We start from the raw sequence: 27,657 nt of genomic DNA, 5'->3' as shown, positions 1-27,657 counted from the left end.
AATGGAAACCAGCCTGTGACCTCCAACAGCCACAGACACTGCCCTCTCCTGTAGAAGCACAGTGCCTGGGAGTTGCACAAGTTTCAGAAATGCCATTTTTAATCACCTTCCTTTGTTTGCTGATCGCTGCTCCCACTGCAGTGAGATGTGCCCCTTCCCCACACGGTGACCAACATTGTACCTGGCACTATTTGCCACTAGTCCAAGGGGACTGCCCTTGCACTTCAGAACTCAAGCACATTGCAATGGAAACATGCATGAGCGAGACGAAAAGAAGCTGAGTGATGTTGGCTCACGGGTATATGGCAAATTACTCTGGGACACCTTTGTATGAGTGCAAAGAGGCTGTTTATGACTGCAAAATTTAGAAGTTTTGAGTAAGCAACAAAGCAATTGGCTCTAACTGCCATTAATGTAGTCATGGGTGAATATTTTAGAATGGGTGTTGTGTTCAACACTGTCACCAAGAACATCTGCTCTCATCTGAAAGGGGCATGATGATAAGGAGCCACCAGAGCAACCCTTCCCCTCTGCAAGGAGCTTCTGTTGAGACAACCAGCACCTGGGCTGAGACTGGTCCGCATTAAATTATGGGGTCAATCAATCATAGCTAATCAGAGAACGGCCTGGGTTGAAAAGGAGCTCAAAGATCATCTAGTTTCAAGCCCCCATGCTGTGGGCAGGGTCACCAACCACTAGAGCAGGCTGCCCAAAGCCACATCCAGCCTTGCCTTGAATGCTTCCATTCCAGAAATGGGGCATCCACAACCTCTCTGGGCAACCTGTTCCAGTGCGTCACCACTCTTTGAGTGAAAAACTTCCTCCTAACATTCAACATAAATCTCCCCTGTGTTAGTTAAAAACCAGACCCCCTTGTCCTATCACTATCAACCCATGTAAACAGGGGTCTGCAAAGCTTTTGCCCCAACTCTTACCTCCGCCCCCAGAAGAAAAAGACTTGAGAGAAAGAATATGAAGAAAAGTTTATAGAAGAGATCCTCTTATCAAGGTTTCAGGACTATAGAAAGGCACATTTCACTGATGTTGAATGACAGTGGTGTTTGTGGACACATACAGTGCTCACATTTCACGGCAAAAAGACTGCATAACGATGGTACGTTGTGAAACATATATTCCAGATTTCAGTTAACACTGAAGTGATTATTTTAAGTGTGTCGTGTACATAATAAGAGCGGAACAGGCAGATGCATCCAATTACTGTAATTTACAAGGCAGTAATTCAAGCCCCAAATATATTTCTCCTCATTGTAGGAAGGCAGTACAGATTACAAGCAAAATGAGGGACAGCAAATTGACAGGGAGCCAGTAAACTGCTGACATTCTGAACATAACAGCAAGCACGTGCTGCAAGTCAGAGTGGCTTCAGCCTTTCTAATTCACTTCACATTAACAGGCAACAGACAGGCTGGTTCGATTGCACTTGGGCCAGGAAGCAGCCAAGAGCTGCTTTGTGAAAGAGTTGCACAGCATGAGTCCACTGCCCAACATGGCATCTGTAGCCACACAAGATTGCTACTGCCTCAACTGTGGGCAGAACTAAGTCCGCATGAGCTTCCATTCTTGCTCTTTAACCATCTACTTCATGCTAATTATCTCCTTTCACACAGCTGATAGTAAAGTTTCACGTTGTGATGATTAATAATTAATCAAATGCCTTTGCAAATTAATTTAGCAATTCTGTGCCTGATTGGCATGCTGATCTCTGGTGTGCAGCAGGGTTGCTACAGAAGAAACCACCAATATTCTGAGCCACTAACTGAGGTGAATATGTAAGGGTACTTATTAGCTCATGTGATAAAAAATAAAGTAGCAAGTGGAAATGAATGCATATTCCAAGAGCTCTTGGCTTTCTGGGAAAGACTTTCCTTTGCCTTCCCTATATTAGGAGTACAACATTGATATAAACAAATCCAATCAAAACAAATGGAGAAGGAAAAGGCAAATTTCAAAAATACTCCCACAGTTGATTTAGTTTAGTTTTGCTGGTAGCCATTGCAGTAGATTTAATGCATTAATTCTGATACTAAAAAGAAAATCACAAGAACACATTTTGCCCTTTCCAATTGTCCATGTCGCTTCTCTCCAAAAATAACCCTCATCTCATAAAAGGGGAGAAGAGAAAGTAAGCAGATTTGGCTGGACATTTAGTTAAAACTAGTTTCGAATCATTAGTCCCTTTTTACAGGCAAACAGCACTGCAGCAGTCACAGAGGTGAAAAACACAGTAGATCCAAGTAGACAGAGCAGTCCTGGTGCAGATGGCAGGTTCCTCTCCCAGAAGGTGGTGGTGAATGGCCGGGATGGGACATCCTGGAAGAGAGAGAAATTTGTATGACCACAGGCTCTCCCTTGCTGTGCAAGGGGACACAGTAAATCATAAATCATTAAGGTTGGAAAAACCCCTCCAATAATGAAGTTCTACCATTGACCCATCACTACCATACCATTAAATCACATCACTCAGTGCCACATCTACCCTTTCCTTGAGGGGTCCTTCAGGGATCCTCCACGAGAAAAATAATATGGAAAGCTTCACAAATTTGCATGCCATCCTTGCACAGGGATGCCTCCCACTAGGCAAGGGATGTGATAAGATTTTCCTGAGGACCAGATGAGGCGGGGAAGGTTGGTCAGGGTTCTGAAACATGTCTTCCATTGAACTGTAAGGCCACAGGACAGTGAAAGCAGAGCTACCTAGGGGTCTTGTTTGCCTACTCCTTACACAGAGATAATGAAATTCCTTGGACAAGTTGAACAAATAGATACCATCAGCATGTGAAAGTAATTAAAACCTAGCAAAGGAGCCACCATCAGAGAGCCTGCAGACTGATCAAGGGACTCAATCCTCTGGTTACAAAAAGAAAGTCAGGCTTACCTTTGACTCTGGCTCTGGCATCCAAATTTCATTCTTGGGGATCTTCCCCATATGATATAATATCTAGAAAAGATAAATATTTGTACCACATGAGAAAAATGAAAAGCAACACCAACTACTTTCTGCTTTGAGAAAACAGAGCGAGTCAGAGCAAGATGACATTGATAAAAGGCAAAATTGTGACCAAAGCACTGAACCAGAAAGTGTATAGTGATTTCTCCATTTATATCAGAAGTGGGAGAAGGAGGCAGTTTTGATAGTTTGTGTCATCAAATGGTTATATACCTACCAGGGTTTTAGGGATAAAAGGACAGTTCCACTGAGTCTTTCACCCCATCTGTAAAAAGTAGGCCAATCCAAAAAACCTGTAGTTTTACCAGATGTTGTTTTACTTGTACTCAGGAAAAGAAAAACAAAAAAGTGCTTTCTCACATGGCAGGCTGAGAAATAGCACAGTGCCATGCACTTGGGACACAGAGCCTGTTGGGAATGATGCTTCTTGAATCACAAATGAGAAAGAAGAAAGATTCAAGTCTGGGGCTTTCAAAGTGTGCTACTATGAAGTTACATCCTGGCTACACTCATAGTACAAAGTTCATCAAGGATTTTTTTTTATTTTTATTTTTTAAACAAATTGATTTTAACAATCACGGAGGTTCTTGGGGGCAAATGAATGCCTCCAGAAGAGAAAGCTAACTGTTGTTATAACAGCTGCTCAGGCATGGAGAAGAGAAATGAGCACATAATGAAGATTATAAGGTGAATATGACACTGTCAAAGGGAAGCAAGGGGTTGATTTTCCATTATTTAACAGAACTGTGGCTCTGCCATATAGCAGTTGTAACTGTAATATATATCCTTTAATGTGTGTTTTTCCCCACTTTCCAGACAGTTGAAGAGATTTTACTGACTGGGAACCCAGCCCAATGTGTGTAATTCTGAGGAGATTTAAACATTATCAGAGCCATCCATTATGGATTCATACAACCACACTCACTTATCTCTCTGGTGAAAGAAAAAGAAGAGATTAATTAAAAAAAAAAATCAGAAAAATGCTCAGATTTCCAGACTGCTTCATAGGAAATAACTGCAAGCATTTCTGATGATTGAAATTGCTTGAAAACATACCAGAATTAATTTGACAGAAAGTGTGCTGCTATATATAAGAGCTGTAACAGGTTGGAGGGCTTGTTTCTGTAGGTATGGGGTATACAGCATGAGCTACAGTTTAAACCTCTTGTGTGGCAGCATGCTGTGTAATGTTCAGATTGTTGCAAGACTCTGTCTGCACTTGACTCAATAACAAAGTTCAAAAACTGTTCTTTTGGCTTTTTAATTTTAAAAGCCTTTGTTTCATTTTCTTTTCCAGAATTATTTGATTCTTCTCCACCAACCTCAGCACAATCACATGTAAGGCACCAAACCAGACCTCTCCAAGCTGTACTTAACCCTATTAAGCCTTTTAAAAGAGGTGACCAAAGCAAATGAGCAGCCGTACCTCTCTGGCTGCTCTCTCTCCTGCCTGTACAGCCCCCTCCATGTACCCGCTCCATTGGGTAGCCGTCTCTGTGCCAGCAAAGTAGATTCTGTCAATGGGCTGGCGAATGATCCTTCAAAACAAATGGAGAATGTCAGATGACAAGTCATAAGAAGTCGATGATCCTTCTAAAAGCAATTTGTTGGCTTTGATGAGGCATTTGACTTTGTTTCTCCATCATTCCTGCAGAGCAGGGCTGGAAGGCATGGTGAAATAAACTGTCCCTGCAGGACCACCAACTTGTTTCTGTAAACAACACTCAAGAGCCAAGAGAAAAAACAATGCATAAATCAGTGTGCCCAGCTTCTGTGCAAAATAATATCAGCCTTATTTTAGTGCTAGGATAAGAAATAATCCTAATGGCCTCCCAGAATGTAGTGCAGCTGGCAGGTGCAAGACAGCTTCATTGTTATCCTGCTATTACAACAGGGTGTGAATTATGCTTTTGCTGTGGTGGGTCACCAGTATCAGCTACTCTTTGTGGGTTGAACTGCCTGGTTGCTTGCCAAAAGAGGCTGGCAGCTGAAGGCCTCTGCCTGCAGGGAGTTGACCCTGAACGGAGTCATAAGCCAGCTCATCAGCCATACACAGCTGCACAAGCATCTCACTGAACCCAGACAGAGGGAATGAATTTCCTTTCCCATCCAACTGTGGATAAGAGACATCACCCACAACTGCATCTGAACACAAAGTGTTCAGATAAATTGCTACAGAAGAGACTGTGCATGGGACGACTCCTTCCCACTCATGTCTTGGACAGAGGTTGGGCGTAGCTCAACAATGGACAGTCAGTTTGAGGAAAACATGCTAAAGAGCTCACACTGCTGTTTGGTGTTTGTCAAGTGATCTGTGATTTGCCTGGTTGTTTTTAATAGGTGCTGAACTGTGCTTTCCATAAGCTTTTCAGTGATACACCAAATGCTAATCACTGTTATCTATCATGAGCCTTTAGGAATATAGCAGTTCTGTGTGGGGAAGGTACTGCAGGCTCTGCTGAGTGGGAAGAATGAGTTTTCCTGTAAGGGTTTTGTGTCTTACCCTGGTGATGCAACTCAATAGGCTCTGCTAGAACTTAATGCTCCATCTGCACGGTCAGTGGAGACTTCTACTCTGTCTAAGGAGGAGGCCTTGTGTCCTCGAGCCCTTAGAAAGCATTAAAATTTATAATGCAAATAGGTAAACAATGCACAGAGGCTGATACTCTAACTAGACTACTTTGGAAAGGTTTTATAGCTCAAGCAGGTCTTTTCGTGACTGTGCTTTGTTTCCTTGAAAAATCATAAGAGAAACTCTGCTCTTATTAAAAGTCAAAAGCAAGACTCATTAGCTGGCATGCAGGGGAGTGCAAAGAGGGTTGGAGCTCCCCTAGTGTGCTAAGTATACCCTAAGCTTTTTGCATAAAATAGATCATTGTACATGAGCTACAAAAGAGTTCTGTTTTACCTTCCATATGAATACATTATGCCAGGAGGGAAGTAGGCTGTATAACAGCCCCCTGAATACTGCTCCATAGTCCAGTTCTTCTCTTCATAATGCACTGGCTGTAAGTATTAGCAGACATTAGACAGTGAAACAGTGGCAAAGAAACTGGAAATAAAAATAAAATAAAAACAAGTTTCCTTGAAAGAGGGGAAAAGAACAGGTTAATGATGCCATGTTGTATCATTTAATTAATGCTGTCCATGCATACACAACAAACATTTGCACCTTTAGCAAAGCAGTAGCCTCCCATGAAAAAATGATAGGGCAAATTAAACCACACGCCTCCTCATTTGTGCAAAGAATGAGAACTGCCAGGTCTTTTCATCCTGTACTAGATGCTGCTGCCTTCCCCTTGGCATTGTGCATTGTATGGCACAACATAGAATTTGGGGTACTAGGAATTCAGACTTCATCCTCTAGAACCAAATAGCAACACTACCGTACAACAGAGGTGAAAACAGACATTAATTTCTTACATGTAAAGCCTCTTCCATCTCCATTGCCTTGGCATATGACTCACAGATTTTCTTCTTCCTATATGAAAGTAAAAGCATTTGGGAAGAAAAAGGGGGTTGATAAAAACCTCTCAGCTATTGCTCTTATTATTAGAAAAAAAAAGTGTACACGTTGGAATCTACTGGAAAGAAAGCTGGGTTTTGTTTTGCTTTTAAGTCTAATTTCAAGTTCTTATCTTAGTATGCATGTTGAAATGCAGATGCATAAATGGGACATCCAAAGCAGACCCTGGAATGGAAAGCAAAGGCCGATTTTGGCAAAGAACTCTAAAAAATAAATCTCGGTACAGTTATTCTAGGATGCAGAGCCAATTCATTCTCATGTTCACTGGTGTACGACCAGAAGAGAAGTAATATAAATCATTGAAATCCTTACAGATTTACTATAGCTAAGAACAAAATACGAGCTGGAGAGTACAACTTGCATTCCTAAGCAGAATTCCTCTTTTACTTGCATGTATACTAAAATCACATTTAAAACATACTGTCTTCACTTCAGAGACTAATGAAGAAACCACACTGTTGTAAACATGGATGTTTAAAACTTCTGTCATACAATCTAAAAGAACTTTGTACACCAGAACTCTACTTATCTCAGGAGTTAAACACTACTCAGTAGGGATGCAGTCTGAGAAATATGAAACAGCAGGCAGGACGTGGAAATTAAGAAATATCCACAACTGGATGATATCAGCATTAGTGTCTAGACCTAAGAGCTAAACCTTCACCCCAGCTCCCAGCACTAGTAGTTGCACTGATGCAATATATGCACACACAAACCACATATAATTCTGTGGAGAAAAGCATCGTAGAACCATATTACAGAATCACAGAATGGTTTGGGTTGGAAGGGACCTCAGAGCCCACCCACCCCAATCCCTGCCATGGGCAGGGCTGCCCCCACCAGCTCAGGCTGCACAGGGCCCCATCCAACCTGGCCTTGAGCACTCAGGCATGGAGCACCACAGCTTCTCTGGGCAGCTGTGCCAGCGCATCACTGCCCTGTGGAGAAAGGATTTCCCCAACATCTATATCTCCTCTCTTTTAGTTTAAACCTATTCCCCCCTTGTCCTATCACTACCAGATGGTGTAAAAAGTCAGTCCCCCTTCTGCTTGTAAACTCCAAGTACTGGAAGATCGCATTGAAGTCTCCCCAAGAAGTATTCAATATCTGAAGTATTTACTGTTTCTGAACTCTTACCTCTCTTCCTTACTGAGACTGGCCAGTTTAACAGCCTTTCTGGTAAGGATGAAACTGAAAAAAAAAAAAAAAGGCATATAAATATCACAGTGTCAGCACTCCAGCTGATTTGTAAGCTCTTGCTTGAAATGACTCTAAAAAAAGATAGGTCAAGCATTCTAATGGTATGTAATGGGCTTGAGAGCTTTTCACTGTATGACATCACTTAGTAATTACAGGCCACAGGGGTGACAGGCCTGTGTGGGATACCCCATGGAGTTAATTGAACGGAGGGCAAGCATTCCCAAGGGACAGGCAGAAAGGACTGCCTGGCAGCTACCAGCTGAGAAAGCTGCAGATTGCAGGCATGTTTCCAAAGCTGCCAGCATCGGCCTCATTCTCCTCCACTGGAATGAGCTCTTCATCCCCACTGATTCAGGACAGCAAAGTTATCCTCAAACTGAGCAGAAAGAGAGATGACAGCACTTAACAAACCAGCTTGTACCGCCTCCTTTCTTACACCTAGTTCTTATCCAAAAGGTCTGAGACCAAGTTTTCTTGTGATTTCAATGCCCTACAGGCAGCTGGCCATACCACTGTCCCTGCTGCTTGGCAGTGACAAGAGCCTGCTGCTCTCATCCATGGCCAGTCTTGTAAGAACTGGGCCTGATATTCTCTCAGCTTGAGGGAAACAGATTTGGTGATTAGTTTCTCTGACTTCAGTGGAGATACGCAGGGGGTGAATTAGGTTCCAAGGAGAAGTCCACTAGAAGAAAGCATGAAATCATTTGCCTTCTGAGGTGTGGAGGAGGTTTAATGCTCTCAAGGGCAGAAATTGTTAAGCTTTGAATATGCCCATAAACATGTACAGTTCCATGCAACTGGCAAGCTGTCTTGCCAAATACTTCACATTTAGTTGCCTGACATTTATATTGGCTTGTTTTGGGGGGGTAGTTTCTCCTCAGATCACAGTGGAAATATTTGTAAAGATAGTTTGTTCACATTAGCTTAACCTTATTTTACAAGCCAATAAATGCTGTTGCATATTTTCTCATCTGATTGTCCAAACTACAGCTCCTCTACTTGGCAGTTTCTTCTGAATGCTGATTTCCTCACTGAACAGCTGCTGCTGAACTTAACCAGAAGCCAGTGTCCTTCATTCCTTCTCATTCTGATGGGGAAAGGAAGGCAAATGATGATGTCTTGGACAACTGTATTTTCATTTTGGCCCAGGTGTTAAATACAAGGTCCAACATGAGCAGAATACAAGCTCACAAAACTAGGTAAGTAAAAGATTTATTTCTAAATCTACTCAGCAGCAAAACACTATTACTTAAAATGAGCAAAGATTAATTCAGCAACCCCTTTTCCACAAATGTCTCTGTACTGAGATATTTCTAGCAGGTTTGTTTAGGTTTTTTTTTTTTTCACATAAAAGCTTATATAGACTATAGAGGCACAAGGGAGATGTAGGACATACTGTCTTCCATTCTTCCATCTATGAATACTGTGAGAGTGGGCACCGCTGATATGAATCTCATTTTCCCTCTTCCACCTTCTCTGACTCCCTTATACATAAAGAAATACACATGGACTAGAATTTCCCAACCCCATAATGGCAGGAAAAGACCCATCAGGTTTCGTGTCATCCAAGGTAATTCCAATTGGACATTCTTCATCATCAATGAAGAGAGAAGCACAGCAACCTAAGGGGAGAAAAGAAAGCAAAATGATTGTCAGAGAGACTTGATGATGATCACCACTACTGACAGCAGTTACAGGGAAAACTATCAGTAAAAGAATTGTACAGTAGTTCCTCAGTCACCAATAATATCTACAAGTCTGAAGCATTCTTACAACCCTTTCTCCTTCTCTTTTCCACCTGACTGGGAAATTGCATACACAGACTTACAAAAGTCATATTTAAATTCCACTACTGCTTATCAGGAATTTCTGTGGCTTGTTGTAGGTCCCTTAGACTTCCTATAAAAAAAATGTATCTAGCAAGAACTACATTGTTCATCCCATGAGCAACTTCAGTCAAAACAAGAGCATCAAGAAATCCCACTGTAATTACATCTGGTCACTGGAGACACAAATTTGCACTCTGTATTGATTCTGATTATAAGACTGTTGGGAATGATGTCCAGTAGCAGTAATGCAGGAGAAAAATGGTCAGTCTAATCAAGTATCACATCTCTGTACCAACTGACATGTATCAGGTGATCATGCAAAAAATCCTGTGTAGAAGGCAACGTATAAACCTGCTTGCATTACTTTTTTCCAATAGCTGGTTTATGTACAGAAACATGCAAAATTATATTCTTTCAATTGAGAAATATTCTTGACCAGTGCAACTCTTGGTATTGTTACACAGGAAGTGATAACTGGGGGGTTGGAATTAGATGATCTTTAAGGTCTCTTCCAACAGAAGCCACTCCATGGTTCTTTGAAATGAATCTGTCCATATGAATGGTTCTGGTTACGGTAACTGATTTTATCGTTTATCAACAGTTAAAGCTGAGAAATGTGTGATGTTGCAGTACTTGGAAAAAATGTCTTGAGTTGAACAAAAAGGTACCCTACTTCTTCCACTCCTCTGAGATTCCAAGTTTCTAGAACAGAGGCTTAAAACCAAGGAAAGGCCTTGCTCACACCCAAAGCTCTCAATGTAATTTGCTTAAATTCTCTCTGGCTACCCTAACTTTGTCCCAGCAAGGACTTCCTACTGCAGGACTTCTGTTTTCATTGTGCTCCAGGTGGCCTGGCAACTTTCAGCTTTAGTTTGCTGTGAAGTCTGGCTTCCATCAGTCATCAGCTGGCAGCTCACAGCTTTGGGATCCTGCTTGGGTCTGAAGTCTGCTTTAGAACAAAATGGATACTTAAGCTTAGAATAGCTCTCCTTCCCAAAGAGTTTTACTTTTTGCTTTTCCACGTACTAAGTTTGGGGGTTTTGCACATTTAATCCCTGTTTGGATTTATTCCCTGACAGACAGCAGAGTTTCTACAGTGGCATAGCACTAGGCTCCCAAGTCCTTCACCTTCTTCACTTACCTTTCTTCCTCCAGAAGGCTTCCTTGTAGTACATCATGCATTTTATGACAGATCCCATAGGCAAACGCTGAATTAACTGGTTTCTGTTTGGTGGCAGTTCTGGTTTGAAGTGAATCTTTGTTGTCAGGATAGGAGGGATAGCAGAGATTACATACTTGCCCTGAAAAGTAAAACACAGTCAGTAGAAACAAGGCACTGCCTCTTAGTGAGGAACAGGCTGCCTAGCGAAGCTGTAGTGCCCCATCCCCAGAAGTGCTCAAGGCCAGGTTGGATGGGGCCCTGGGCAGCCTGAGCTGCTGGGGGGCAGCCCTGCCCACAGCATGGGTTGGGGCTGGGTGGGCTTTGAGGTCCCTTCCAACCCAAACTGTTTTGCGATTCTATTCTATGATTTCAAAGATGCTCTCATCCATTGTCCACACCTGACTTCAGTACTTCATTTTTCCATACACATATTTCCAGGTGACCAGTAGAATTCTGCCATTCGGCAAAAAGAATGTAGGGAAAAATACTACAGTGTTTTGTGATTAGGTGATTCTTGACAGCTTTCTGAACACTACAGGACCAGAAATGAAATGTTAATGAAGACAAGATGGGGAATGGAGCAAGTATAGTTAAAAGTGCCTTTTACCCCCCCCCCCCCCCCAAAGAAAATAGGATCCACATTTATCTAAATTGTAAGCTATTAAGAAAATAATAATTTCTGCACTCATTCATAGGATACTACTTGAAGATAAGCAACAGCAAGGGTGATTTCAGCCTTCCTGGATATCCTCCATCCTTCCCACAGCTCTGTCTCTGATCAGTGATGAAGGATGCTCTGAATCACTACACACAGGCGTGGCTCTGCATGCAGCACTGCATGACATCATCACACTGACAGTACCTTGCTACATGAGGGAACTGAGGTCTGGCCATACCTAATCTGTGACCAGCTGACCTTTCAAATCTTACTAACTGGGCATGAAATATCTTTTTTTTTTTTTTTTTTTTCCTGCAAGCCACAAGCTTAGATACAAGCACAAACCTTATTTTTCTTCATTTGCAATAATCTCTGTGTTTAAAATGTAAAAATCATATAATCCAGAAAATGTCAAGACAGACAAGGCAGACTAATGACCAATTAGCAAAACACCAGGATGTGACTGAGCCATAAATAAATCTATAAACCAGGTTTCACAGTCTGTCTGTCAGTACAGTCTGAGGAATAGACACTCACAAATAGGTACTTCCTGATTACATCTGGCTAAGAGCTACAGCAGATGTATTCCCCCACTAAATGCATACTCCACTTTTATTCTGATCAAATTACCTCATATGTCTCATGGTTTAGAGTCTCCACAATGACATTATCACCTGTCTGATCAATACAGACCACAGGTCTCTCCAGTTTAACTCTGCCTTTGAGGCGCTCCATTATTTTCTCTGAGATCTGACCAGAACCTCCAACAAACTTCCTCTCCTAAAAAAAAAAAAAAAAAAAAATGGAAAATAAAACAAAACAAAAATTCATCATCATTAGTCACAATGACACTGAAAAAGACTTCTGTTCATACTGAAGAAACTGCAGATCAAATTTGCAGACTTTCAGAAGAGCTAATTCCTAAGCCTGAAACTCAGTGGAGATTCATATCACAAGCATTTTTGCAATGGCTTTCTCAACTAGCCAGCTTGGAGGCTCATGAAGCGAATAGAACAAAGATAAAACAGGTTATTTACCTACTTTAAACAAATCACTTAATTTTAAAGAGGTTTTTAGTATTTTGCCCATCACTGTGTTATCATAAACTTAAAGTGTGACAAAGCTACCAGCTTGAATCTGTACAGCTGAAGCATTCACAAACCCAGGAGCAAGGCAGGTCTTGAACTGAATCAGGTAATAAGCATGGAATGTAAGGAGTTGTATCCATCCCTAGGAAGACACAGCACAATTTACAACACATTTGTTTTTTGATGTCCATTCAGAGTAGCAGTGGAATCACTGAGACTCTTTTATCTGCCAGTAACCATTGTTATATCAAGCAGCTCATTTTTACATGGATACTGGTACTGGCAGGGAGGTCATTTTTATAAGATTGGTCTTGGCTGTTAAGTCAGAAATACTCACTGGTGTTGCTCAGCTGATTTTGATCAGGATGAGGAAAGGAAGGTAAAAGCTAAAACAGCTTGACAGATCCAGGCACAAGGAAAAGGAAGCACTATTTTCAGTCTTCTTTTCCTTCTCTCCATATCTTGTCTAGCTAGGAATGTCTTAGGATTTATCTTGGTTTTAATTCTTACCACAACATCTAGCACTTGCTGACATGGGACTGCAACTGTAGCTGAGAGGCCCCTGGGCGGGAAGACTCTAGCTCCTACTTAAGGGCAGCATTAACTTTGCTTATTTCCTTCCCAACATGTAGTTGTCTATTCTCACCACAATGGACAGACATTGATGGGGACTTCACATCTCTCCAGGCAATCTTTTTCTATGTTTCCCTACCTTTAGTACTTAGAAAAGAGGCTCTCTCTCCACTTCGGCAGTTGGTAGCTTAAGTCTGAAATACTGCACATATCTTCTGAGGCAGTGTTAACTGAAGTAGGTTAGCAAAGGGTGTTAACGAACCATATCCCAATTATTTTGACAGATTCTCTCTTCTCTTTTCTGAAACTTGATCAAGAACAACCACATGAAAAACATGAGGTTTTGCAGCTTGACTGGACCAAGGCGAAAAACAGCCTCAAGAAACTCAAAAAACATGTTGCCGTGTAAGCTGTCTCAAGAATGAAGGTCCTTTTACAACCTTTTTCCAATTCTTGTCGTTAGAGACTTTCACGAAAAATAAACGAATTGGTATTTCAGTATGAACCACACTTGCTTTGAACTCTTGACAAACACTCAAATGTGATTAGTATCCCATGGAAAACAAACTGGCAGATAAACAACAAGAGTGTAACAGAAGGATTGTGCTGAACTGAATGCAGGAAGGAAGAATTAAATTGTCACACTTAACCCCAAAGCCTTGCTAACAAAAATCCTCACTAACAAAAATCCTCACTGCACAGAGCTGAGAGGGCTACTCAGCCCTATGAGGACCTAATTGCTACATGAACTTGGTGTTTTGTCCTCCTTCCATTAACTGTATGCACAGTTTGACAGGTACAACACTCCACTTGCTCTTCATGGTTTCAAGGGCAAAAGAACATGAGACATTTTGTACCTGGCCCCCATTGGTGACAGAGAATATCCTGGCTGTGCCACCACACTGCTTTACATACCACAGGAACCAGAGAGCAGAGACTTCATGAGGCTCAGACGTGACGTTGACATTCACAAAGAGGGTAGCAAAGTCTTTAACAGCTCTGCATGAAACACAGGAGCAGAAAATGGTAGTTAACAAATGTGACGTGCTGGCAGCTCTCATTATTTTTTGAGAAGGGTTGCTATCCCACAGTAAAAAAAAAAAATAGTTTGCATGAGCCCTATTTTTTAATTTTTTTAAAATTACAGAATTACATTTTTTTTAAATTACATAATTAAACTCATGGCAGTTGGAAGGGATTCAAGGGATCACACAGAGTCCAACCCTCCTGCTAAACAGGTACTCTACAATAGTTCACACAAGACATCCAGACAGGTCTTAAATACCTCCATAGAAGGACACTTCATACTCTCTCTGGGCAGCCTGTTCCTGAGCTTGGTCACCCTTAACACGAAGAAGTTCTTCTGCATGTTTGTACAGAGCCTCCTATGTTCGTTTTAGGCCATTACTCCTTGTCCTATCACTACACTCTACCGAGAAGGTAGGCCTCATCTGGAGTACTGTGTCCAGTTATGGGCTCCCCAGTATAAAAAAGACAGGGATCTCTTGGAAAGAGTCCAGCGGAGGGTCACAAAGATGGTGAAGGGCCTGGAGGATCTCCCCTATGAAGAAAGGCTAAATGAACTGGGTCTCTTTAGCCTTGGGAAAAGAAGACTGAGAGGGGACTTGATCCAGGTTTATAAATATCTGAGGTGTGGAGGACAAAATGGCGAGGCCAGACTCTTTTCAGCAGTGTGTGGAGACAGGACAAGGGGGAACGGACAGAAACTGCAGCACAGGAGGTTCTGCACGAATGTGCGCAAGAACTTCTTTACAGTGAGGGTGACGGAGCACTGGCACAGCTGCACAGGGGGGTTGTGGAGTCTCCTTCTCTGGAGATATTCAAGACCCACCTGGACCCCTACCTGTGTGACCTGGTGTAGGGAACCTGCTTTGGCAGGGGGGTTGGACTCGATGATCTCTGGAGGTCCCTTCCAACCCCTGTGATTTTATGAGAAGAGTCTGCCCTCATCCATTTGCTTCCCAACCCAGGTTACTCAGCCTTTCTTCATACAAGAGATGCTCTAGGCCCTTTATCATCTTTGTGGTCCTCTGCTGGACTCCTTCTAGGAGATACCTGTCTTTTCTGAACTGGGGAGCCCAGAAATGGACACTGTAGTCTAATGTGACCTCACCAGGGCAGAGTAGAAGGGGACAATCACCTCCCTCTACCTACTGGCCACAAGGGCACACTGCTTGCTCATGACCAACCTACTGCCCACCAGGACCTCCAGGTCCTTCTCTGCAGTTTCTCTTCAGCAGTTCAGCTCCTAACTTGTACTGATGCACGTGGTCATTCCTTTTCAGGTGCAAGACTCTATGCTTCCTCTTGTCAAACCTCATCATGTTCCTCTCTGCCCAGCTCTACAGTCTGTCAGGGTCTTGTTGAAAGGCAGCACAGCCTTCAGGTGTATCAGCCACTCCTCCCAGCTTTGTATCATCAGCAAACTTAAGGAGGGTGGACTCTATCCCTTCAACCAGGTCGTTGATGAAGATGCTGAACAAGACCGAACCCAGAACACCCCGAGGAACACCACTAGTTGCAGGCCTCCAACCAGACTCTGCATCACTGATGACTACCCTCTGTCAGTCATCCTGTTCTCAATCCACCTCACCATCCACTCATTCATCCCACATTTTCTAAGTTTCCTAACAAGGGTGTTGTGGGAGACAGTGTCAAACACCTTGCTGAAGTCAAGGTACGTAGCATCCACTGCTCTCCTTGCATCTGCCCAGCCAGTAATTACTTCACAGAAGGCTACCAGGTTGGTCAAGAATGATTTGCCCTTGATGAATCCATGTTGACTACTCCTGATAACCCTCTTCTCTTCCAACTGCTTGGAGATGGCATCTAGAACAAGTTGTTGCATCATCTTTTCAGAGATGGAGGTAAGGCTGACTGGTCTCAATGGTTATATCAAGATCTCCTTCCCTTTCCCCCCAAAATATTTACCCATACAGTTTTAAATCCCACTGATTTTATCTCAGTTATTTCTTTAATTAGTTTTCCAGTCATCACTCCTTTCATCAAAACATAGATTTTTCTCAACAGGAGAAAAATATTTCACTATTAGTGAAACTCTTCTGCATTTCTCCTCCAAAGGGTGCTCATCAGGCAGATAGTTTCCAAGGCTGGATTGGGCCTCAGGGACTCAACTAGCCACACTGCCAAAACATTCCCCATCTTCCACACAACTGTGCTGCACGCTGCTTTTGTGAAACCAAGAGTTAAATATTGTAAGTAACTCAAAGAAATCTAATACATAACTTATAAATTTTTATAACCCAATTTCCCTGGGCACGAAGTCCGGTCGCCTCTAGTCTATTAGCAAGGATATGAAGACACCCTGCATGCAAGAGCCCTCTGTAACAATCCTGAAAGCACTGATATACAAAGTGCTGTAACCTGAGAAATGTGAAGAGAGTCTCCAGGATCATTAGATGCTGACCTGTGACACGCGACAAATGGTTCTTATGTTACAATCTTGACTAACATTATACAGAAAAATGCTGTAAAAGAACTTATCTATTTAGGGCAGTAAAGTTCTTAATCATGTTTTAAAAAAATCTGTCTTTTAGATCTTCAAGACAAAACATTTTTCAACATGTTCCCACTGTGCACATCTATTAACACTGCACTGTCACAAAGCCGCTGAAAGTAGAAAGTCTTGCAGAGGAGCACTTTCCCACAGAGATCAGTATAAACCCAGTTTTGCTTATACTTCACTGACTTCATGACTAAGAGGGACAGTAAAAACAAGAAGAAAAGCCAGTGTACTTGGAACAGAAAGTGTGGCTCAAAGGGATCGACTTTGCAGAGAAACAGCTCATGAAATTTATTGTAAAGAAAACTACGATGCAATAGAGAGCAAGAAAAAGTCAAAACCTGTATCACACACAGCCAGAGTAAGATTTAACACAGTGAAATAATTTCAAATGGAAAGTTTTGGTCAGGAAGATGCAGGCACAGAGCTAAAACACAGTCAGTATGAAAAAGCAAACAGAACACAATCAATCAAACAAAAAACACTGAATGCAAGGCAGGAGAGTAGAAAAGAGTAGCACACAGGGCCAGCAAAACATGCAGGGATACAGGAACTAGCATAAGCATCTTTCTCCCTGCCTAATAAATAGAACAGGATTTTTAGAACGGATAGAATATCTATTCTATTAGAATATAGAATATCGAATATAGAAATAGATATAGAATATAGAATTAGAATAAATAGAATAGGATCCCTGCCTAATAACTGAACAGGATGGGAAGAAAAGAGTGCTTCCAGCTGTTACCACTCCATACTAAACATCGTTCCTTTTTCTATTTATATGGTGTTGTCCTTCATAGACATAAAATGCACATTTTCTAAGCAGTGTATCACCTTGAGCCCTGATCCTACAAACTAGGGAGACGCTCTTTTGGAGCTGCTATCACAGAAGGCCTGTTGGATAAGGCAAAGGTGAAAGGCATCCTTGGCTGCAGTAAGCATGGAACTGTAAATACCTTGAGAGTAGTAAGACAAACAGCAGAATTACAACCCTGGACTTTGGAAGGTCAGATTTCAGCTTCCTCAAAGACTCGATTGGCAGGATCCCATGGGAAACTACCCTGTAGGGCTAAGGAGCCCAACAGAGCTGGCTAACACTCAAGGACAACTCCTTGGAGCAGAAGGATAGTGCTTTGCAATGGGCAGAGAACTGGAGAAGTGTGGCAAGAGACCAGCCAGAATGAAAAGAGAGCTTCTGTCCCAGCTCAGGCACAAACCAGAAAGGGATGTGAAAGGCAACAAGAAGACCTTGTTTTCTTCCAAGGGCTAAAGCAGACACACATTATAATTAAGCATGAGAGGACATAGCCAACAGCCATAAGACACCATTCCTCAGCTCCTAGTCTGCCATGAAGCTGGGCAAACTATTCACCTTTCTCTGCCTCCATTTCTATGCCTGCCAGTGACTTTTATTCATTCTGACAAAGTGGAGTTATTTACACTTTTCCTAAAGACAAAGAAAAGTATGTCTTCAAGCTGAGTTAAGTGGAAACATAGTAAAAAGAACATATGCTGCCTCTCCCATGCATGGGTCTGCAAAACCAAGCCTCAAGATTCTATGCCATCTCTAATCATATCTACCAGCCAGCACAAGCACTGTGTACCACCCTGTCATCCACACATCCTCATCCAGCACCTAACAACAGTCCAACACAAAGATCAGTCTCATCTCAAACGTCTTCTGCTCTCTCATTGCCTGCATATACACCTGCTATCTCTCAGATTAAACTGCAAGCACTTTGGGTGAAATGCCATACATTTCTCTTGTGTTCACATACCTTCTTACTCTGTAATTGTCTGATCTGTGAATAAAACTCAAAGGCACTAAAATAATAAAAGCAGATGTTGGTAAAGCTTAGCCAGCTCAAATGACTGGCAATTACTTCTTTTATCCTTTGTGGATGGCATACCCTTAAGTTCTCAAAAGGGATTCAAAAGACTTGTTTAAATAGCTATTGTTTTATGTCAGTATGAGCTGTATGTATGCTTATCTAGATGTTTATATCTCATCTTCTCTGTCAGTTCCCCAAAGTTGAACCACTAACTGCACCGAAAACCACAGGAATTCTTCTACAAGGCTTCACATCACATGGTAACTCTTCTCAACCCCTCTATACAGACCTCCGCCAAACATCTGGTAAGTTTCATACCTCTTTGAGTCAATCCTATTTTTCCAGTCCCCTCATTTCTTTAATCACCATAAGAAAAAAGACACATCATTTTAATTTCCTCCATAGTACAGAATAAAAAGGAATAAATGTTTATCTTGCTTTACCTGGGCTGCAGACTGTTACAGCAGTGTGAACTGTTAATGCATTCAGTGCACTGTCCATAGTACCTCTTTTTTTGTTTTTGTTTTTTGTTTTTTTTTACTACATTGTCACTGTCTTATACTACCATCCTTGCCTTTGAACAAGGCAATGAAGGCTATGAACCACATTTCATCTTCTTGAAACAATTTTAACTTCTTGGGTTCATTCTGTTCTTTCACTTCCCAAAGGCTTTTGCCACCCCTCCATCCCATGGGTACATGGCCCACCAGAGATTTGATTGTGCCCTATCTGAAGTCAAAGAAAACACAAGCAGGTCCTTCACAGGTAAGCTTCATGAAACTGTACTCCAGAATTTGCTAAGGACCCACTGTCATTCTACAGTTTGATTTCAAAATGAAGAGTTACTTACTTGGTCCAACAAATCTTATTTATCAGCTCTTTCATGGTCATTTTGTCCCACTCCTTAGCATGTGGAGCGTCCCATGGTGCTTCAGGAGGAATCTAAAGACAGAATAAAATTATTCAAGAAACAATTCAGTACTGTATCACTGCAAGGTTATAGCTAGTCTGTAGCACAAAGCTGACTGATACGTTGGCCAAGATTTGTTTTTGTTCTCTATTCATAGCTATAAGTTTGAAAAAAGCCCACTGAATATATAAAATCTATAATTCATAATCTATAATCTATATAATCTATTACTCATACCCTTGGACATGAACTATACCATGAAAATTAAATCTGTCTTTGATTAATGAATTATATCCTTATGTTGGGACTCACTTGGCCCTTAGTGATCAAGAAGTTATATGTATTCTAATTTAGTTGTCATGATTTCCTCTCAAAGCAGAGGGAAAAAAATTCCTTCTCCAGTCAGATTCACTGAGTTATAAGACATATCTGAAAGCCCTCATGTCTCTCTGTTAATTACAGACAGATCAAAAATGCCTAGATACTATTACATGATTTTTACACAGTTAAATTCTCATTGATAGTCTATGACATATGAGCACACTACGGTACATTTTAATATTTTAAAAATACACATTTTACAAAAAGATGTATAGCATAATGAACAAATTTGATTGTGCTAAATCACATAACACCAAATGAACTTTGCTGTAACAGCAGTACGTTCACAGAACCATAGAATTGTTAAGTAGGAAGGGACCCTTAAAGTTCAGCTGGTAACACTCCCTTGCAATGAACAGGGACACCTACAGCTAGAACAAGTTGTTCAGAGCTCCATCCAGCCTGACCTTGAGTGTCTCCAGGGACAGGGCACCTACCACATCTATGGGCAACCTGTGCTACCCTTATCATAAAACACTTTTTTCTTATATCTAAGAAAAAAGTAAAATCTTCCTAAATCTTCCCCTTTTTCTTTGAAATCATTTTCCCTTGTCTTATGACAAAAAATTCTGCTAAAGAGTCTCCCCCCTTCCTTCTTACAGACCCCATTTAGATATTAAAAGGTCACTATCAGGTCTCCCTGGAGCCTTCTCTTCTCCAGGCTGAACATCTCCAGTTCTCTCAGCCTGCCCTTGTAGGGGAGAGGTTCCATCGTTAGATCATTTTTGTGGCCCTCCTCTGGAAGCACTGCAACAGGTCTATGTCTCTCCTGTACTGAGAACTCCACAACTGGACATAGTACTCCAGGTGATGACTCACCAGCACAGAGCAGAGAGGTAGGATCACCTCCCTCACCCTGCTGGCCGTGCTTCTTTGGATGCAGCCCAGGACACAGTTGGCTTTCAGGGCTGCAAGGGCACACGGCTGGCTCATGTCCAGCCTGCCATCCATCAGCATCCCTGAGTTCTTTTTGTCAGGGCTGTGCTCTGTCCTTACATTCCCCAGCCTGTACTGACAGCAGAGGTTAAGACAACCCAAGACCTTGCAATTGGATTTATTGAACTCATGAGGTTCACATGGGCCCATTGCTCAAGCCTGTCTAGATCTCTCTGGATGGTATACCATCCCCTCAGATGTGTCAATCTCACCGCACAGCTTGGTATCATCTGCAAACTTGCTGAGGGTGCACTTGATCCCAGCATCCATGTCACTGATGTAGATATAAAAGAGCACTGTTCCCAGTACTGACCTCTGAGGGGCTCCACTTGTCACTGATCTTCATTTGGACATTGATCCATTGACCACTCCATTGACCTCTGGGTACAATCTCACAATCAATTCATCATTCATTGAACAGTCCACCCATCAAATCTTTACATACACAATTTGAGAGAAAGATTTGTGGGGTACTGTTTCAAAGACCTACTGAAGATCAGATAAATGACATCAGTGGCTCTTCCCTTGTCCTTTGACACAGTTACCCCACCATAGAAGGCTACCTGGTTGCTCAAGAAGGATCTGCCCTTGGTGAAGCCATGCTACTTGCCTTGTATCACTTCCCACTCTTCCATGTGCCTTAGCATAGCTTCCAGAAGGATCTGTTCTATGACTTTCCCCAGCACAAAGGTGAGGCTGACAGTCTGGTATTTCCCTGGGTGGTCCTTTCTACCCTTCTTAAAAATGGATGTGACATTGCCTTTATTTCAGTCACCCAGGAATTCACCTGACTGCCATGACTTTTCAAATATACACTATGCTTGTAGGTTATTGTACTGCAGGCCCCTGGACTGTAGTTAGACCATAAAGCAGCTGATAAATATTTGAAAAACAGCATGACTCTCCAAGGGATAATTTTTTGTACACAGGAAGGCCTCCAGTTGTAATTCTCATCCCCCAGCTTGTGTAATGCTTTTCCCCGACATGAGAAAGTTCAAAAATTAAGTACATACATTGAAAGTGTATACATTTTTTTCAGATATCTTAGATAATCAGATCTTCTTTTACCTTCTTGGTGAGAAAGCCCTGTCATAGTTTATAGCTTCTGGTTAATCTAGATTTATTTCCTAATGAGAGTTATTTCCTAATGAGATTTACTCCTTTTTTTTTCCTCCTATTAAAGAAGCAATAAGTAGTCTATCAGAGAAAAAAAATATAAAGAAAACAGATTTTCTTACAGTGACACAGGCACTACAGAAAACAAGTGGAATTAATACAGCCTACCTCTTTCCCCATCTTGTCCATGGTCCTCCAGAAGTTATTGTAATCCAGATACACAAAGGGATTCCATGTTGGAGGGTTAAGACTTACGAATTGGCGTGACTTTCCCTAAAATAAGAATGTAAGCAACATTAGCAACAGAAACAGAAAAAGCCTATCCACATTAATGAAGAACACAGAATTCCCAAAGTCATCACACAGTCATACTTTTGGCCCAAAAGACCTAAATTTCAAGATTTTCCCAGCACAAAATTTTTAACAACAGAATGCATGGAGTTAAATATGAAGAAAAAAAAGACAGTTGGGCTGATATTACAGCTGCTGCCTTTTATTTTGGCATGGCCAGATTGTCAAATTCTGGGCTACGGAGATTCAACCAAGTAAGTCACTCAGGAGGTAATATTCCTTGTTCCTAAGCATTCTTCATTACCACATATCAACAGATCTAATGCTTACCTGCCCGCCAGAATGCACATCCTACAATTTGCATGGGTTTAAAACTGCACATATTTTAGACCTTCAAACGATCTAAGTGCCTTTATGATACACTTCACCTTTATAAAGTATATCTCTTTATTATTCCAAGCGCCTGCAGAGAAACATAGCCCTCCAAAAATTATTTTCCCGAAAAGAAAGATTTAGGCTGCAGAAAGAAAAACTCTGCATACTTGCAAAAACAGTATCAGTACTTACAATGTTCAAGACACAAAGTTGCAACAGGAATACAGACCATTTACAGATAATTCTGTGATATAACGATAAGGAAAACAATCTAACAGCAGCTGGTTCTTTCTGATAATTTTAATCTGAAAGAGGATTGGATGAGCAGGCAGCATTTTCTCTTAAATTGCTTTGAACCATTTCTCATGTAACTCAAGAGCAAATATCTCACTAGAACTCTTAAATATTTGCTTTTCTAGGTGTGTCAGAAATTTGCACAGGTTACGTGGCAGTATGCAGGGATCATGTTAGACCATGATAGATAGGAGCTGTGGTGCTATGCTGTGTGTAATGTGCTTCTTGAGAAATGCATAGGCCAAACCAGCCCACCAAAGTCTTCCCCACTGATAACTGAGGGGAGATTTCTGATATTTTTCAAAACATTTTTTTGCAAAGATCTTAACAAAAATAAATGGCTTAAGATGAATCTTGGAGAGCACACTGAAAGTTCAGACTTACTTTTCCCTGAGCAGTGTACATACATATAGCCCAACCAGCCCCAACCCCTGCCATGGACACGGTTGCCCCAGGCCCCATCCAACCTGGCCTGGGGCACCTCCAGGAATGGGGCACCACAGCTTTTCTGGGCAGCCTACTCCTCACTGCATGTTCAGACATAAAAGAATGGACCCCAAAAAATGTATTCAGTGCGGCCAACCACATGCTACAGCTTCTATTGCCATAAACTGATGCTGTATCAAGCATGGTAATCCTTACTCAAAGCAGTAATATCACCAATCATTTTCTTATTGCATATTACAACATTGTTTTTCAAAAGATTATCACAAAGTACTCCTTCAGAATCTATTTATTGCTGGTCAGGAATGCAGGTGGCATCAACATGTCTTCCGTTACGTGCTTTAAAACTAATTTTGACCTTAAGCAGAGGTGAAGAGCAATGCAAACAGGTAAAGATGAGTTATTATTAAAGTCTTGTCATGGTGATACTGTAAGGGAAAAAAAAAACACTCTCCATTCAGTTTTGTTCAATTTGAAAAATTCCCACTGTTTTTCACTATTCAGTAAAGTGAGATGTTCTTCTCAGCTTTTCAAGAGAGTGTTTGAATGGAGTGGTATAACTTGAAAAACATTTGTACTGTCCTTGGCTCACATAACTCAAAAAGAAGAGGAAAAAAAAATGCAGTGCTTATTTTTGAAAGAAAGTAAAAAGACAACAAAAAAAAAACCTGTTAAGGCTTCTTCCCTCCCTCTTTTTCTTTTTTTTTTCTTTCCCCTCCACTTAAACATATCCCTTATATTTCTCAAAACAGCTCAAGAAAAGTATCACTAAGTAACTCTGTGATGGGGTTTGTGCCAAAACTTTCCCAGCTCCCAGTATTTTTATTCTACCAAATTGAACAGTCCCAAGCTCAGAAACTTCCAAGCCTATCCTAATGGCTGCAGATGGAGTGAGTGCTGGGGCAGAGAGAACCTGCCCACTGCCTGCCTCATGTCATCCTCCAAATTTTCTAATGCTATGCTAGCTTTAAATCACAATGACTACAATCTATTGAGAACTGATCCAGAAATCTTACAGTCTAGGTCGTTGGTATGTCACAATGGATATACACTTAAGAACTAATAAAGAACAACAACAACAACAAAAATCTACCATTTTACTGATCTGAAAATAGTCCCACATCTTTGGTTGATGGCAAAGCCCAGGAAGATGAATGGGAAAGCATAACTTAGCCCCCTCAGAACTACCAACAGAGGAATGACAATGAATACAGCCTAAATCAGCTTTCTTTTGCATGCAAAATCTGTAACTCTACTAAAACTCAAGACAAGGGGAGGAGAACCTGGTAAAATACAATACCAACTAAGCAGGAAGGGGCTGAAACAGAATTTATAGAGTCTGAACCAGTTCACAAGCACGCTAACTCCTTGTGCAGGGGCCTGGACCTGTAACAGGTCAGAGCCAATTGGACAAAAGCCCAATTCTTCTAAGTTTCAGGAGAGAAATTCCCACTGCCCACCAGACAGAGCTCCAGATCTCGTTGTTCACAAGAATTCCTCCATAGCATGGACTAATCCAGCCCATATGACATGGGTTTGGTAAATTATTCATTGGTTTTTAATATCGGTTCCCTGCTAGGTAAAGGAGCTCTGGTCACATGCTTCACAGAGAAGGTCACAGCAAACAGGCAACATCTTGCAACAGCCCATTTTTAAACAAGTTTATAGAGTTCTGGGTAGATTATTTTGGGAACTACTGTTTTCTTCACTGAAAGACAAATAACCTCCTGGCTTTGTTCCCACGCTAAGGCTGTTTGAGCGACTCAGAGTTTATCTAACTTTTTTTTCCATTTCCTGGCGTTTTGAATACTTTCATGCAGACCTCAGAGTTGTGTCCTGCTTCCTGCCTGGATTAGTTATTCCACATTAATCCAAAAAAATTATATCCCCAGACACTGTAGGTCTACAGCTATCAAGAAGACCTCAGAATGACACTGTGCTCTCCAAGACCTGTCTTCTCTCTGCCCAGGGTTAAGCTGCACTTTGTACCCATTGCTAAAAAAATATAGCCCAAGTAGTGACAGCACCCCAAGAATGGATAATTTTGCTTAGGAACATTGTTTAGTGAACATGGTAGTGATAGATGAATGGATAGACTAGATGATCTTAGCAGTTTTCTCCAGCTTTAATAACTTTTTGATTTGACTACTAAGATCTTTGATAATATCTATTATAATAAACATCAGTGGTGTTTGTGAAAGAGTGAAGAAATCAAGTTACTTTGAAAAATAAAGTTATGTAGAACTAATCTATGAGTACCTTGGGTTTTTTCCAGCTTGTGGAAGGCAAGCCTGGCTCCTGCCCCATGTACGGAGACCTTCTACTTGTCTGGAGTACAAAAGTTACGTTTCTTGCACTACTAGAACAGAACTCTTATTACTCTTGGGCCATGCACAGCTGTAGCAGAAGCTCCTTATGGTGTGAGCCCTCTGGCCTGCACCCCTCCCTGCTAAATACCTCCAGCAGGTCTAACCTAATAAGCTCTGCAGTACCTGGGGCTGCTTTTGATTTCCATGCTTGTAATGCAGATATACAGTGATCTGCACAGACATACAATGGCAATACTAATCTCTTAAGGATAGACGAAGGAAAGACTAGATGGTGAATGTGAAGCACTGCATTAAAAAAATGCTCAATTTTTGTCACAGGTTACCTTGGTCTGAAAATGGGAAGCAAACAAATAAGCAAAACCTGTTCTTATTTACTACTGTCAGGTAAAGCTGAGTGCCGCAGCCAGGCATTAAAGAACAGCTATCATATGAGAAGAGTAACACTATACCAAAGCATGAAACCCTTTACATTCTAAGGTCTTCTGCTAAAAAGTAGAAAAAAAATGGAGCACAGCAACTTCCAAGGACCTCTGTAAAAAAGCAAAGCTTTCTGCCCCTCTGGAAAGTAAGAACCTCAGCACATCTGCATTTTCTCAGCCCAAAAATGCTCTTTATGAAATGTGGGAGAGCAGCCATGGAACAATCTGTCTGGAAAGGAAGTCTGGCAACAAAGCCTACGCCCAGAAGTTACAGGTTTTCAGTGACAGGATACAAACAAGTTTCTGATTTATATCAAAGCAGTTCATGTTACCATGCTAACTGATGAGAGAGAATGAATATATAAAAGAAAAGATAAACTATAATTACATATTTGGATTTTTAAGTAAGCTATGACTACAAAGGAAATCTGCTCACACCAAGCTACACAGTTTCTAAAGCATCTAGCATGTGGGATTTTTCCCACAAACATACTGGAAAAATTCCATCCAGAGCAGCTCATGAAATCCCTTAAGGGGATCTCCACTTTCCCTTGGCAATTTCCACTTCTGGATAAAACCACTTTCTTCTTTTTCCCTAACTCAAGCTGTATCCTGGAAACCTGCAGAAGGAGCCAAACTGAACTGACTACTGCAGTAAACAAATGGCCAAAAATCTCTTCATCTGGGGATGGTGGGGATTACATATGATTGAACAAACCAGTCAGAACTATATCTGAAGAAACATTTGGCCTTTCCTCGGCACAACTCTCTCTCCCTCTTCTCTGACAAAGCTGCTGCAGAATCACAGAGTCCGGAGATAGGCTCTAGGGAAGAACCCTTCCTGTTTGACTCTGCCTCCACGCTTCTCCAAAGCCACTAAGAGTAACAGTAGATGAGATGCAAGGGAAAAAGCCTTCAGTCAGACTCCTCAAACTGAAAACAGTTTGGCAGTGTCCAAGAAGCTAAAGACATCCCTCTTCTAGACTAATATTGAACTTATGCCCATTGTCCTCTAATATCAATTCATTTCTTTCAGTAACACTTTTTTTATAACCTAGGAAATAACTACTTTGGGTTCTCCAAGCATCTCTGATTAATATGAGACTTACACCTACTGTCAGGAAAGCACAAATCCCCTTAAGGAACACTCACTATCAATGAATGATAGATAAAAAGTACATGCCCTAAGATCACCAAACACTAATCAACCTAGCTAACAGCCTGGACTGCATGGTTTGTTTTCAAAATGGTTCAAGCAGAACTGGAATGCAGAGACAGTTCAAAAACAAATCCCTGAAACAAAGGGCACAGTGACTACATGAGCTCTCAAGGAAGGAATAAGGAGAAAAAGCAGTGAAAAACCTTAGGGAAAGAGAAGAAAACCAAAAGCCTGTAATTGAGGGAAGAGGTAGTGAGAGGGATAAGACATACCGGAGGAAAGCATAATAATTATTTATTTAGTGCTTAAATCTGTCCACATGAGACCTGAGGGTCTCTTTGCTGTTCTCCTGTTCAACAGCTACGCCTCTCTTGGGAACCTTGGCTTCCTTGGCATGACCACAATGCCAAATCTAGAATTGATCCACAGCCTGTGATCCAGCTAATAGCTCATAATTCCACCCCTTGCTTAGGAAGAACATGATTCCACTTCAAAGAAAACTTACAAAAGCACTTGGTCATTAGCAAGGACATGCATAATGTAATAAAGGACAGAAAAAGCTCTATCTTCAGTGTCAAAATGGATTAAGGACTCAAATTCATGAAACCTATTAGAGCCTTCT

The 27,657-nt window shown here is 41.4% G+C and overlaps 1 protein-coding gene across 1 annotated transcript in view; it reads right to left on the bottom strand.

Moving 5' to 3' along the window:
- Window positions 1–971: 971 nt before the first annotated feature.
- The window catches only part of LOC136051919 (amine oxidase [flavin-containing] A-like), a 45,942-nt gene continuing 19,256 nt past the window's right edge, over window positions 972–27,657 (bottom strand). Inside the window, exons 4-15 of the mRNA XM_065741625.1 lie at window positions 21,892–21,996; window positions 19,231–19,322; window positions 13,862–14,003; window positions 11,974–12,123; window positions 10,665–10,824; window positions 9,220–9,316; window positions 7,632–7,685; window positions 6,392–6,449; window positions 5,877–5,974; window positions 4,395–4,506; window positions 2,897–2,959; window positions 972–2,331 (exon numbers count right to left, since the gene is read on the bottom strand). Coding sequence (XP_065597697.1) covers window positions 2,176–2,331; window positions 2,897–2,959; window positions 4,395–4,506; window positions 5,877–5,974; window positions 6,392–6,449; window positions 7,632–7,685; window positions 9,220–9,316; window positions 10,665–10,824; window positions 11,974–12,123; window positions 13,862–14,003; window positions 19,231–19,322; window positions 21,892–21,996 — 1,287 coding nt within the window. The 3' untranslated portion in view covers window positions 972–2,175. The remainder of the gene's footprint in view (window positions 2,332–2,896; window positions 2,960–4,394; window positions 4,507–5,876; window positions 5,975–6,391; window positions 6,450–7,631; window positions 7,686–9,219; window positions 9,317–10,664; window positions 10,825–11,973; window positions 12,124–13,861; window positions 14,004–19,230; window positions 19,323–21,891; window positions 21,997–27,657) is intronic.

The sequence above is a fragment of the Cyrtonyx montezumae genome, unplaced genomic scaffold (assembly GCF_038088225.1).
Source record: "Cyrtonyx montezumae isolate F1298 unplaced genomic scaffold, pur_monq_1.0 scaffold_3, whole genome shotgun sequence".
Classification (NCBI taxonomy): domain Eukaryota; kingdom Metazoa; phylum Chordata; class Aves; order Galliformes; family Odontophoridae; genus Cyrtonyx; species Cyrtonyx montezumae.
This window is presented reverse-complemented; position numbering and strand designations above follow the sequence as displayed.